Source organism: Vombatus ursinus, unplaced genomic scaffold (genome assembly GCF_900497805.2).
Source record: "Vombatus ursinus unplaced genomic scaffold, bare-nosed wombat genome assembly UNPS02014812.1, whole genome shotgun sequence".
NCBI lineage: Eukaryota > Metazoa > Chordata > Mammalia > Diprotodontia > Vombatidae > Vombatus > Vombatus ursinus.
In genome coordinates, this window is record NW_020954590.1 from 75,591,384 (window position 1) to 75,604,042 (window position 12,659).

General features: G+C 38.4%; 1 protein-coding gene and 1 pseudogene across 1 annotated transcript in view; one reads left to right on the forward strand and one right to left on the reverse strand.

The window, feature by feature from the left end:
* Positions 1-12,659, forward strand: part of LOC114053992 (lipoxygenase homology domain-containing protein 1-like) — a 657,625-nt gene that overhangs the window by 250,602 nt on the left and 394,364 nt on the right. The window contains 2 exon segments of the mRNA XM_027877094.1: positions 378-529; positions 7,341-7,495. Of these exon segments, the coding sequence (XP_027732895.1) occupies positions 378-529; positions 7,341-7,495 (307 nt within the window).
* LOC114053802 lies at positions 11,768-12,139 on the reverse strand (annotated as a pseudogene).

Here is a 12,659-nt window from a genome sequence, read left to right on the forward strand (position 1 = left end):
GAGAGAGAGAGAGAGAGAGAGAGAGAGAGAGAGAGAGAGAGAGATGACTTTGTGTAAATGTGCCTCATTTAAACCTAATTCATGTACAAGACATCATCCATGATGTCATTGATCCTCTTTGAAAACGAAGGATGAGTAACATTAATCAATATACAGAGACTTATTTTTAAAGAAAGTTTTTCCTACATATATTTTTAAGTAAATTAATTTTAATTCAGTTAGATCATGAGGATAAGGGAACTCCAGATGCAGAATCTATATATACAATGCTTTCATTGAAGCCTGAGAATATAGAGTGGGCCTCTAACTAGTTCTCTTCAATTTGCATGAATTACTAAGCAAATTGTTTTTGTCTTCTCTCTGTTTTGGATTAATAGTAGTAAGATACCATGTTTATGTCTACACGGGCCAATTGAAGGAAGCAGAAACCACATCTGCAGTTTACCTGTGTCTTTATGGAGAAAGAGGTGACTCTGGTGTTAGGCTTCTCCACAAATCAGATATGCCAATAAAATTCCAACGAGGTCAGGTAAGTCCACATAATTATTTTCCCACTATCTCAGCAATGTTTCTAAAAGAGACCATTTTTCAAATGTCAGTACTCCATGGAGTGGTTTGCTTTGGGTTTCTGGCTAAGACTTCTTTTCAATATAGGTTTTCCCTAACATGATTTTCTGGCATGCTCTATCTGAAAGGTTGTTCTTGAAAGAGCAATGAAATACACTAAACCATTAATGAATAATAGAACAAAGAAAAGAAAGCCATAAAAATTAGTGCTAATGATTAGAAAGGGGAAATAGAAGAGGAAAGGGCACTAGGGAATTGTAGTATGAACATGCTCAGTCAAGACTGAAAGGCACAAAAATTGTTCCAAAACTTCCAGTCTCAGAAGGACCATTTACAGTATATTTCATTTAATAACAGTAGCCTTTTTTTTAAAAAAAAAAAACAATTTGAACTGAGGAAGCTATATTTTCAAGCTTAAAGCTACTTAACATTCCATTTTTTTTCTTTTACATGACCACAAGTCATTCCTAAGTAAATTTTCTGAGATATTACAGAGGGTCAATGACAATCTAATAAGAAAGGATATTTACTTTCTTTTGTCTTGGTGTTGATTAAGAAAAAGACACTGTTCATTCACACATGCTGAAATTGAGAACATGGATTAATTTTTCCAAAGGAATAATTTTTAAAGGGAAAGATGACCAAGTACAGGTTAGAAATCTGGTTCTTAATCTTGTGGGATCCATGAACTATCTTTTAGTGGTGTTCAGAAAACCACCTACCTCTTTCACCTACATCACAAAATAAAGTGACTCATTAGAATAAGAGGAAGATGATTACTGCCTTGGATGAGATTCAAACTAATCTATATGATCTATATTTGAATCTGGCATCATTTATCATAATGCAAGTATAGAACTACTCCACATCAGACTCAATAAATTACATCAATGTAACATTTATACAGTATATGAAGATTTACAAGGTTTATATATATACATCATATATGTATATATCCACATATATGTGGATATATACACTTTTATTCCTTTCCCCCTTTTCTTATGATAACACTTTTAAGTACATATTGGGGAGGAGAGAAGAGTAAGCATTTATTAAATACCTTCTATGAACCAGACACTGCAACATGCACTTTATAAATATTATCCTCTTTTCTCCTCACAACCACTTTAGGAGACAGGTGCTATTATTATTATCCCCATTTTACAGTTGAAGATCCTGAGGCAGATAGAGGTTAAATAATTTGCCTAGGGCCATGGAACTAGGCCATGGAACTGTCTAAGGCTAGATTTGAACTTAAGTTTTCCTGCCTCCAGGCCCAGTGCTTTGTCCATGGTGCTACTTATACAATCACACTCATTTTACAGAAGGTAAAACAGAATTGGAGGAGGGGCTTGCTCTGTATAACGTGGCTAGGGTTGGACCTAAGAATCAACCCCAATTCTCTCAATTCCAAGTCTAGTGCTCTTTTCCATGCTACTGTTTTTTTATCTTTGCTCAAATAAAGCTGGTCCCACTGAATTTTCATCCTCCCTATTGCCCATTTATGATCTTATGGGATCCAATTTGTTATTTGGACAGGCCATCTATTGTCTTTCATCCTTGGTATATGACTTGCCCAGTGCCTTTTTACATGATATACTACCTCGAATACATCTTTCATCTCTGACCTTCTGCAGGGTTCCTCATTTGTCAAGTGGTTGCTCAGAAAGGGATCAATGTGCTCCCCTCCTCCCCCCTTTATATATTTTCTTTCTATTGCATAGTAGGTGATGACAAACTTCTGTTCTTAATTTATTGTGGACTCATATTTTGATGCATATGTGATTGTGGGCAGTACTGTAGTCATCAAGCATTTCTGCCCAAATCAGTATGGATGTCTGATCAACATTATTCAGATATGTGTGAAACTAATTCAGGTGACTTTGCTTCTTCTGGTTCATTCTCCAGTCATACTATTATAGTTGGTGAATAAGATACCTGTATCTGGTCAGTTGTAAGTGTTTATTAAGCACCTGCTACTGTGCTAAGCACTGGGAATATAAGAAAGGCAAAAGTCAGTCCCTGTCCACAAGGTGCTAACAATCTAATGGGGAACTCCCCAAGCAAACAAACATGTACAAACAAGCTATATACAAGATATATAGGAAATAATTAAGAGAGGGAAGGCACTAGAAATAAGAGGGATTTGGAAAGGTTTCCTGTAGGAGGCAAGATTTTAGTTGGGACTCGAAGGAAGTCAGGGAAGCCAATAGGCAGAGATGAGGAAGAGAGCATTTCAGGCAGGTATATAGGCATGTCAACAGAGAAAATATTTGGAGCTGAAAGATGGATATTTCATGTGGGGAATAACCAGGAGGCTAGTGTCACTGGATCAAAAAGTACATGACTAGGGGTTGGGGAAGAGTGTAAGGTGTAAGAAGACTGGCTTTGAATGCCAAACAGAAGATTTTATATTTGATCTTGGGGATGATAGGAAGCCCCTGGAATTTATTGAGTATGGGGCTGACAAGTTTGGACCCGTGCTTTAGGAAAATCACTTTGATAGCTGAATAGAGGATGAATCGGGGGGTAGAAAGACTTGTGGCTGACAGACCTGGCTATTGCGACAGTCCAGGCATGAGGTGATAAAAGCTGTACCAGAGTGTTACTAGTTTGAGAGGAGGGAAGAGGGAGTATTGAAGAAGTAAAAGCAAAGGTAAAAGCAGCAGGCCTTAGCAACAGATTGGATACAGGGATAGTGATGAGAGATATGAGAAGAGGATGACACCTAGGTCATAAGTCTAGGGGTCTGGAAGCGTGGAGCTGCACTTGACAGTAATAGGGAAGTTTATTCTACTACTTATTTGTTCTGACAGGATGTTTAGTCTTCATTAGTTATCACAAGTCAATTATTCATTCAAGCCAGGAACATGTGATGTTATTAATGTGACTACTATGAAAGTCAGCCAGTCAGTTCGCCAATATTTATTAAGTACCTACTATGTTCCAGGTCCTATCCTAAGAATTGAAAGAATAGTTTCCGTACCATCTAAAGACTCATATAGGGTATCAAAGGTCCCCTATCGAGGTAATTCTTCAACACTCTGGCTCAGGCAAGGCCAAGTTGCATTAATAGAAGGAGTTTTCTCACCTAGGAGTTTCCTATTCCAGTGACATTACATTTCTGGTCCTCTGCCTTCTCTTCGACTCACCATTTGACCAGGGTCCTAAGAATGAGCCTCTAGCTCTGATTTCTCCTCTACAACTTAGTTTGCCAGATTCTGTTGTGCACCTTTTGACAGCAATGTCTTTTTAGCTAGAATCTTCCCTTTGTGTTTCTAAGCAGCATTTTGTTCATTCATCCCTTTTGTGACTGACCTATTTACCCTTATATAGTGGATAAAGACTGCCCTGGTGTAAAGAGAAGTGAGGATACAGATTTGGTAAAAACTTCAAAGAGAGCTGGTGCTGTAGAAAACAAATGGTGTATCCATGGGACTTGATGGCAGATCTTTTGAGATTTAGAATCAAGAGGAAGAAAAACTTTGACATTTATGCATGCTTTTATTTGATATATGTAATGCAAAGAAAATGGCTTATGAGTCCCAAGATCATATGCTATCTTAAAGAAGGAAATTGAGAAAATAATTTTTGGGAACCATCAGGTCATCTCCCTGCTCTCTTACCAGAAGGATGTTGGCTTAGATTCCATTGGACCAACTGCTTTTCAGCATTATTTACTTGGTGCTTCTGAAATAGCAGTATGATTTTAGGCTACAAAATGATGATGTGGATATCATCAATAGATCTGAATTCTGGCAGTGGGTAATTCAATTCAGCTTATCTGGGAAGTCTACCAGTATCTTTGACCTGCTATATCTAGTTGTGTCTATAGATCAACGGTAGATACTGCAAACAGTTACCTTATCCAACGAGAACCGAAGTAAACATTTAGTGAACCAGTTATTGTTCTCCTGTCTGATCTATTCATCAGCAATAGCTGAGTGAAACATAACAGGTTCTATCAGTAGTTAAATCCCCGAGTGGCAAACACAAAACAAAGTCAGTTTAATTCAGTCTTTAAAGTCAGGAACATTTAGAAATCTGGCTGCTGTTGTTCAGCTATAGTTTTGGAGCTCTAGCACACCTTTTAACTGCCCAGGCTTTATACATCCCCAGAAGCACTCAGTAACACCCTCCTGGGGTTACCATCTGTGTTTCCAGGACCCCAGCTATGGTAATGAAGGAGAGCAAGAAGGGGGTATAGTTAGACTGCTGGCATCACAAATGAACACTGTCATTAGTGAAATTGTGGGAGACAGGCCATCACCTTGTCAACACTTGACTCCTCTTCATAGTATATTTTTCTTCATTCTTATAGATGTCTCTAGTTTTAGGCCACTGCTGCAAGTTCTATTTTTCTCTTTCCTGTCTAGCTGTTTGCTTTTATTATCCTCTTCACTCTGGGTCACAGCATCCAGTTTGCTCTCTGAATCTACATCTCTAATTCCAAACCAAAGCAACTCTTTCCCTTTCCCTTTGTCCATATATGGCCAAGCTTTCTTTTGTCTGCAGGCCATCCAGGTAAAGACCCTAGATACTTCAATCCTGCTACAATTGGAGCCTACTCTCCAAAGAACTGTGTACAGTCTGGGGATTATTTGAGGCCTTGCAGGCAACAAAGAAGTGGTTCTGGAAGTGGGTGTCCCCTTGTTTCTACCCCCTTCACCCACAACCACTATCCTAGTTCAGAACTTTTTTCCCTCTCACTTGCACCATTGGACAACCCTAATAGCTTCCAATATTCTCTTCAGTTTATCCTTCACATAGCTTCCAAAGGTAGAAGAAAGATCAATCTATCTGGAGCCAGAAGCACTGGTTCACATTCCATCTCTGATGCTTACTGTGTGACCTTGATCAAATGGTTTCACCTTTTGCAGCCTCAGTTTCCTCATCTGTAAAATGAGGGACTTGTACAAGGTGCCAGTGAATATCCTTTGAAGTTTTAAATCTATGATTCTATGGTTCAACAATTCCTTGTGCACCTTCATTAATTTTTGATGGACAAAAGTGATGAGGCAACTATATTTGTGAATCAGGGTAAATAAAGATAGGGACTGAGGCAGGTCGTTACTAAGATCATTGAATAGACCTTTTGCATTTGGCAGTCACTGAAAAGTACCAGGAATGGCTTCATTACGTTCAAAGTAAAGGACATAGGAACCAGAATTCATTGTGTTTCCCCAGAGTTGGTGCAGGCTTTCTTCCTACACTAGTCTATCAAGTCCTGGGGGTTTGAGTTCCAGAGAGGTGTTCTAGTCGGGGAGACTGGTGTCTAAAATCTAGGTAAATCCTCAAGACAAACAAGGTTCATGAGGCAAACCGTCATCTTATAGGATCAAATACTGGGCTTAGCATCAGGATGATTTGAGCTTGCTTTAGACATTTGATAGCTATGTAACCCTGGGCAAATAACTCAACTTTTCTGTCTTTGTTTCCTCATGTGTAAAATGTGGAGGTTGGATTTAATGGCTTCCTTTCCAGCTCTAAGTGATTCCATGCTCTTGTGACCCTCGTACTTTCTTTTTGGTACTCTGCAGAAAAATTATGAAAAGGCAGTCTTGTTCTAAACCAGAGAATGACCCAAGTCCCTGACCCAAGCCTTGTGTATACAAGGAAGAGAATAGGGGGTATTATAACCACACTTAGGCCACTGGGTTCTTCTAATGATACGATGAGATAATTTAAGTAATGCTTTTTGCAAATCTTAAAGCTCTAATGTATATTAATGTGAGCTATTATTATATCTGACTCCAAGGCTGGCCCTCCCTGCACTATACTTTTTTGTCTCTCTTTAATGTTATAACCAGTGCATTATAGCTTCTCAGGAATCGTCTAGTAGAAAAGAATTCTTGATAACATCCCTCACTCACCAGGCTTTAGGAGCTACAAAACTGGAGTGTGCATAGACACACACATGCACAGATATACAATTTACTGTTAATAGCTAAAGTGTTCATCAAATGCCAACTGTAAACTCTGAGGACTGTCCAGACAAGGATTTCCTGGACCTTTTCCTATGAGTAATTTTAGAGTGGTCATTTTTCTCAAAAGATTATAAGGAAGTAGCTTGTGAGAGAATTCCTTCCATTAAAAGCCAAGATAACTTTTACTGCAGACCCTCATAGTTCTATGTGTCACCTCTGCAGAAATGTCCATGGATTTTTGATGTGTCATTGATCTTATTTAAGATTGAAGATGGAAGTGTCCTTTTTATATAGAAAGCTGAAGGATGTACAATAGGGTTATTTCCAGAGAAAAGCATGAGGTTCCTTTAAAAAAAAATGTTCCCACATCCTTTGACTTGTAGTAGTTTTCATGGAAATTGAATTGTGGGCTTGCTCTTCATTAGGTCAGATTGTGGTCAGCCTGCAACTCTAATAAGCCACTTGTCTCCATTAAAATGATTTTTTGTCACTGGAGGCAGGAGTCCAAAAAAGGGAGAAGCCATACGTAGTCTTCTTCACTTCAGCCTTTTCACACTGAATGGAAAAAATGGAACTACAAGAAGGAAAAAGACTGGCCAAATAAGTAAATGAGCAAACGAACAAACAAATGAATATGTGAGTGTGTGTGTGTGTCTCTGTGTGTGTATGTGTGTGTATGATAAAAATGTAATTTGCTTATTTTTCTTTTGTTATTGCTCCACTCTGATGTTAACCTTAGTGACATGAGCTTCTGATGTTCCTTGTACAATTGTTATTGCTTGCATTTGTCATGTGCTTGACCTTTGTCGTTTCTGGGGGACTTTTTTTGCCCCTCTTGCCCAGATTGATAAGTTTCAAGTGGAAGCTGTATCTCTTGGGAAACTGAAGAAGGCGCTGTTGCTCTGTGAGGCCACTGACCTATCGCAGTACTGGTACTGTGAAAAAGTCATCGTCAGAGAGCCAATGAAGGAATCAGAATTCATATTCAATTGTGAAAGGTAAGGTTAACCCTCTAGTGCTATGTTTAATCTTTCTCTCCTGAGATATGTTTTAGAATTACATTTACCTCATAGCTGTCAAAAATCTACAGAACTATGTTTGATTTTTAAGAGGAGAGGTATCTTTTAAATTTTCCACATGATTTAATATTTCACCACTGATAATTTAATTTAGTGATCTCCTGGTAATTATTGAAAAGGGAGTCAAAATCCTTTCATATCTTCTTGACGGAACAGTGTAATGTGCTTCAATACTATAGGAACAGTGTCACTTAAAGCTTGAAAGCTAAGCAAATAGTGAGGATAAATCACAGGAATAAGTTATAAAATTAAAACCTAATCCATTATCAGAAGAGTCAGTGGACTCCAATTTGAAAACGGGTTTGTCTTATTGGTGTTCTTTCAAAAGAGGTAATCAGCAGGAAAGAAACGAGACCAAAATAGGCAAAACAGTACACTTGGAAAAAGGTGGGAAAATAGATCCAATAAACAAGGCAGCAGCAGCGCAAGACCTAAGTAGGAATTGGTACAAGGGAGAATGTATTAGATGGGGCAATGCAACAGGGACTAAAGGAATTCCATTATAAAAGACCAAAGGACAATGAGATACCAAACCCAGACAGCAGTGATGAGAATTTTATTTGGCTCTTTCCTCCTCATAGGTACCAAATTGCATCTTTACCTTTTTCAGTATCTTCCTCAAGTCCAGCTCTTCCTTTGTATTCTTGCTGCCATTACCCTAATTCAGACCCTTATTATGAGATTATTGTGTTATTGTTGCTGTTATCATTATCACTGTAGTCATTGTTATATATTCTTCAGTCTGGGATGCTTGTCCCAAATTTCTTCCTATTAATCCCTTACCTGATTGCCAGATTACTCTTGATAAAGAATTGCTTTGAACTCCTTTGCTCAAAAATCTATAGTGGTTCTTGTTATTCACAAAATAATGTCTATGTTTTTCTACCTGGCATTCAAGGCACTTCACAGTCTGGCCCTATCCTTCCATAATAGCCTTATAATATAGACAATTATTGGATATGTAGGGTAATGGAAAATGAAGAGTCAAGGATGACTTTGCGATTATGACCTTGTGTGATGGGAAGGATGGGAGTGCCCTTGATAGAAAGAGATGGAAGAGGTGTAGGCTTTGGAGAAAAGATGATACATTCTGATGAAGATATGTTGAGTTTGAGATGCCAATAGGATATCTAGCTTGTAATATTAAATAGGGCATGAGCTCAGGAGAAATATAGGTCCTGAATATATAGATCTTTGAGTTACCTGCAAAGAGATAATAATTAAAGGTATGGCAGTTGATGAGACAATTGAGATTGTAGAGAAGAAAAAAGGGTGCAAGACATAGCCTTAGGGTAGCCCCAGCAAATGATATGAATGATGATCCATCCAAGGATACTGAGAAGGAATGTTAGATAGAAGAAAAACCAAGAGAGAGCAGTGTCACAGAAACCTAGATAAGCATGAATATTCAGGAGACAAGTGTGATCCACAGTGTCAAATGCTGCAGAGATGTGAAAAAATGAGGAAGGATTAAGAAAGGCAATATTATTTTTGGCAAGTAAGAGATCGTTGATAACTTTCAAGAGAACAGATTTAGTAGATGGAGGTCAAAAGTCATATTGTAAACGGTTGGGAATTGAGTGACAGGATAGAAGTGAAACTTTTTTTTCTGGGAGTTTGGTTATGAAAAGGAGGAGAAACACCAGATAGTTAGGGCGAGGTGAAAGTTTTTTTTTTTAAAGGATAGAGAGACCCAGACTTCTTTGCAGGCAGTAGAGAATTGAACAAAAGACAGGGAGAAATTGACAATGAGGGAAAGAGGTGATGATCATGGGGACATTTTGTGAGAGAAACAGAAAAGCATGTGATTTAAGGTACATATTTAAGGGTGACATTGACAAGGAGAAGATACTGAAATAAAGGAGAAAAGAATGGGAAGTTATGTCAAGGAGTTTTGAGCTATGGAGTAAGAAATGAGAGTACTTAAGACACATGCCTTCTGTTTTCTCATTGGAGTTTGAGAGCAGGTCCTAAGTAAAGGGGGAAGGGGAAGACAGAGAGAGAGAGAGAGACAGAGAGAGACAGAGACAGAGACAGAGAGAGAGGAGACAGAGAGACAGAGAGAGACAGGGACAGAGAGACAGAGAGAGACAGAGAGAGAATATGAACATGTTTATAGTTCAAGGTAGTATAATGTGGAAGTTTTGAGGAGAAAAAGTTAGAGTTAGAACAATTTCTTTGAATAGCCAGCTAGAGAATCTATTAAGGATGACTACACAGATTATCTTGCTACAGTTAGGGCACATTAGATAACACACATTTGTAATGCATACATGAAACAGTTACTTGACTTCCTCCAGTTCTGTTCAGTAACATAGGAGTTGGAATGAAAAGGTGGATGTTGGAAATAATCTAGTTTTCGGGTTTGGAAAGGTATGAGTGGCAACAGGGAAAGGAGTAAGGAATATTTGAGTGAAGATGCTGATATTTCCATCAATTTATTGGACATTAGTAAAATCTAAATCCAAAATCCAAGCTTTTCCACAAGCTGCTGATGGTTAGAGAGAATAAATGGATTGTACAGGTGGTAGAAGTGGGCACAGATGTGACAGGACGATGCCTATGACTGGGTGATCCCAGCTGACTTTGGAAGCTGGAAGATTTAACTTGTGATGAGTGTAGAATCCTATTCAATGAGTAGGTGGCATATTCCTGTTTTTTTTTTCCCAGCTACCTTGGGCATGAATCCTTGAATTGCCTGCAGAATGCTGTCCAATTTTGAACAGGCATTTCCAGGAGATGATGTCACCTAGCACAGGAGCTACCAGCAAAGTGGGGAAAACAGTTATTCGTGTCACCTTGGTTTAGGGCTTGAGAACCATAAGTAGTTTCAAGACAGTCCAGATATTCAGAAGTTGATAGACAGATTTAAGAACCTGAGGACTGAATACATGTAATCCCTGGTTTCAGTCTTGGTAGATTGACTTGAATCTCCTCATTGCTGGAGAGAATGATGACTCAGCCCTGTGTGCCTGCATGATAGGTACAGGTGGCTTGAGAGCTTGGGAGAGGAAGTCTATTTTGCCTTCCTTCTTCACAAGAGGATAAATACTGTTCTGGACTCTGTTTAGGAAGAGGCCTTTACAGGGAGAGAAAAACTTTTTAAAGGTTAACAAGTAAGGGATAGCAGTCTCCTCAGCATGCCCCTGATTTCCAGCTTCCCTCCCTGGATACTTCAGGGAATTTCTCCTTGGGTGAAAATGGGATTTATCTTTTGCTTGAGCTTTGATATTTCATTCCCATGGAAGATGTCATTCATTTTGTATACTTTCTGTTATATTATAATATGCATAACTTTTCTGAATTCTTTTTGCTGTCTGCTTGGATAAGTAGATTTACTCACTATTCACTCTCTGTGATGGTCTTTTGGTAGTTAGTATTTGGTGAAAATGGGGCAAGCCTTTGGATATAAGGTTCTCTTTAAGGGATAATAACCTGGAAAGCAGCTTGAATTAAAAACATACCTCCCCCCAATAATTCATCTAGAGTAGAAATATTTAAAGGGATGATATATATAAATCTAGTTTGGTACCATCTCTTAAAGGAAAACAAGGCCAGTCTTATGGACCCTTTTCCTGCTCTCTGTCTAGGAAGGAATCTAAGTCTCCTTTGCAGAAGGATGGGCATATACCTACCAAGCCTCCCTGTAAGATACACATAGATAAATCCATGTTGACATACCCATACTCTAAGTGGGTATCATATAAACCCTACATATGTATTTGATGAGGAGGTGCTGAGAAGACCAGAGATAAAAGATTTCTTTATGAATATTTCTTGGCCCCAGCTTTTGCTCAAAGGCTGTTGTTTCCTGTTGGCAGGAAAAGCTCCATGGAGCTGATGCAGCATTTAGGGCACAATGGCGCCATTGTGACCTACAGAAGCATGGCCAAGCAATTAGTCACTCAAGATTAGTAAACTCATTCACTTTTAAGGACATTGAATTCTAGGGTATCTGGATTACTTAACACGAGGATGTTTGTGGTCTAGACAACTTAGGAGAAAATTCTTATTCCAGGTGATCAAATGAGACAATATTTGTAAAAAGTGGTCAGCTAGTATTATGTGTGCCTGAGGCCGGATTTGAAATCAGGTCCTCCTGAATCCAGGGCCAGTACTTTATCCACTACGCCACCTAGCTGCCCCCAATAAGTTTATTTTTGAAAATATACACAAAAATGTTGAACCATTTCATACATCTTCAGCAGCTGGAGCATCTCCACTCTTGGTGTTCCTAGTATATATCAATTGTGCTCTGTGCTTAGAAACTAGCTTAATCAGACCTTTACTAAGCAGTTTCTGGAGAGCTGCCCAGGCTAGAGAACCCTGGATCTTCAGTCTCTCTGAAACTACTGCAGGGATGATAAGTTAATAGTTGGGGACCTCCTTGTAGAATTTGTCATATGTTGCATTGTCAAACAGAACCAGATTGTTGAGCTTGTCTAGCACTTTTCCCTTGGACTACTTCTTCTTAGCTTTGCCCCTAGACTTGTTCAAGGTATCTTTGTTCTTTTTGGCTGAATTGCCGGCATCTTTCTTCTTTTTATCATCCTTGGGCAGCATGGTGAGGCATTAGGAACTCTTGCTGCTACCACCTTTGAGCTAAGATGTTGGAACTCTCAACTAGTTTTGATGATTACTTCTTTAGAGTATGAATTGTGGACTAGAGATGCTATTTCCTTTTCATCTTTTATGATTCTAGATATTTTGTTCCTCCAAAGGAATTTTGTTGTTATTTTTCTACTTCTGTAAAGTACTTCTTTCATAGTTTTGATTGTTATTGCATCCAATCTATAAATTAATTTAGGTATTATCATCATTTTTCATTATGTTGGGATGGGTCATCCATTACAATAGAATATCCTTCCAGTTAAATTATTTTTTAAAAAGAGATTTCTGTAATTATATCCCTAAATGAAGGCCTTGAGTGTGACTTAAGATTGACTCCCAGGTGTTTTATGAACTCTATAGTTATTTTAAATGATATTTAATGCCTTATTAATATACAATATTGCTCTATGCCACCTTGATTTTATCTATTCTGTTCTTTTCACATAAGGTAGACCTTTCCTGAGAAGGATTC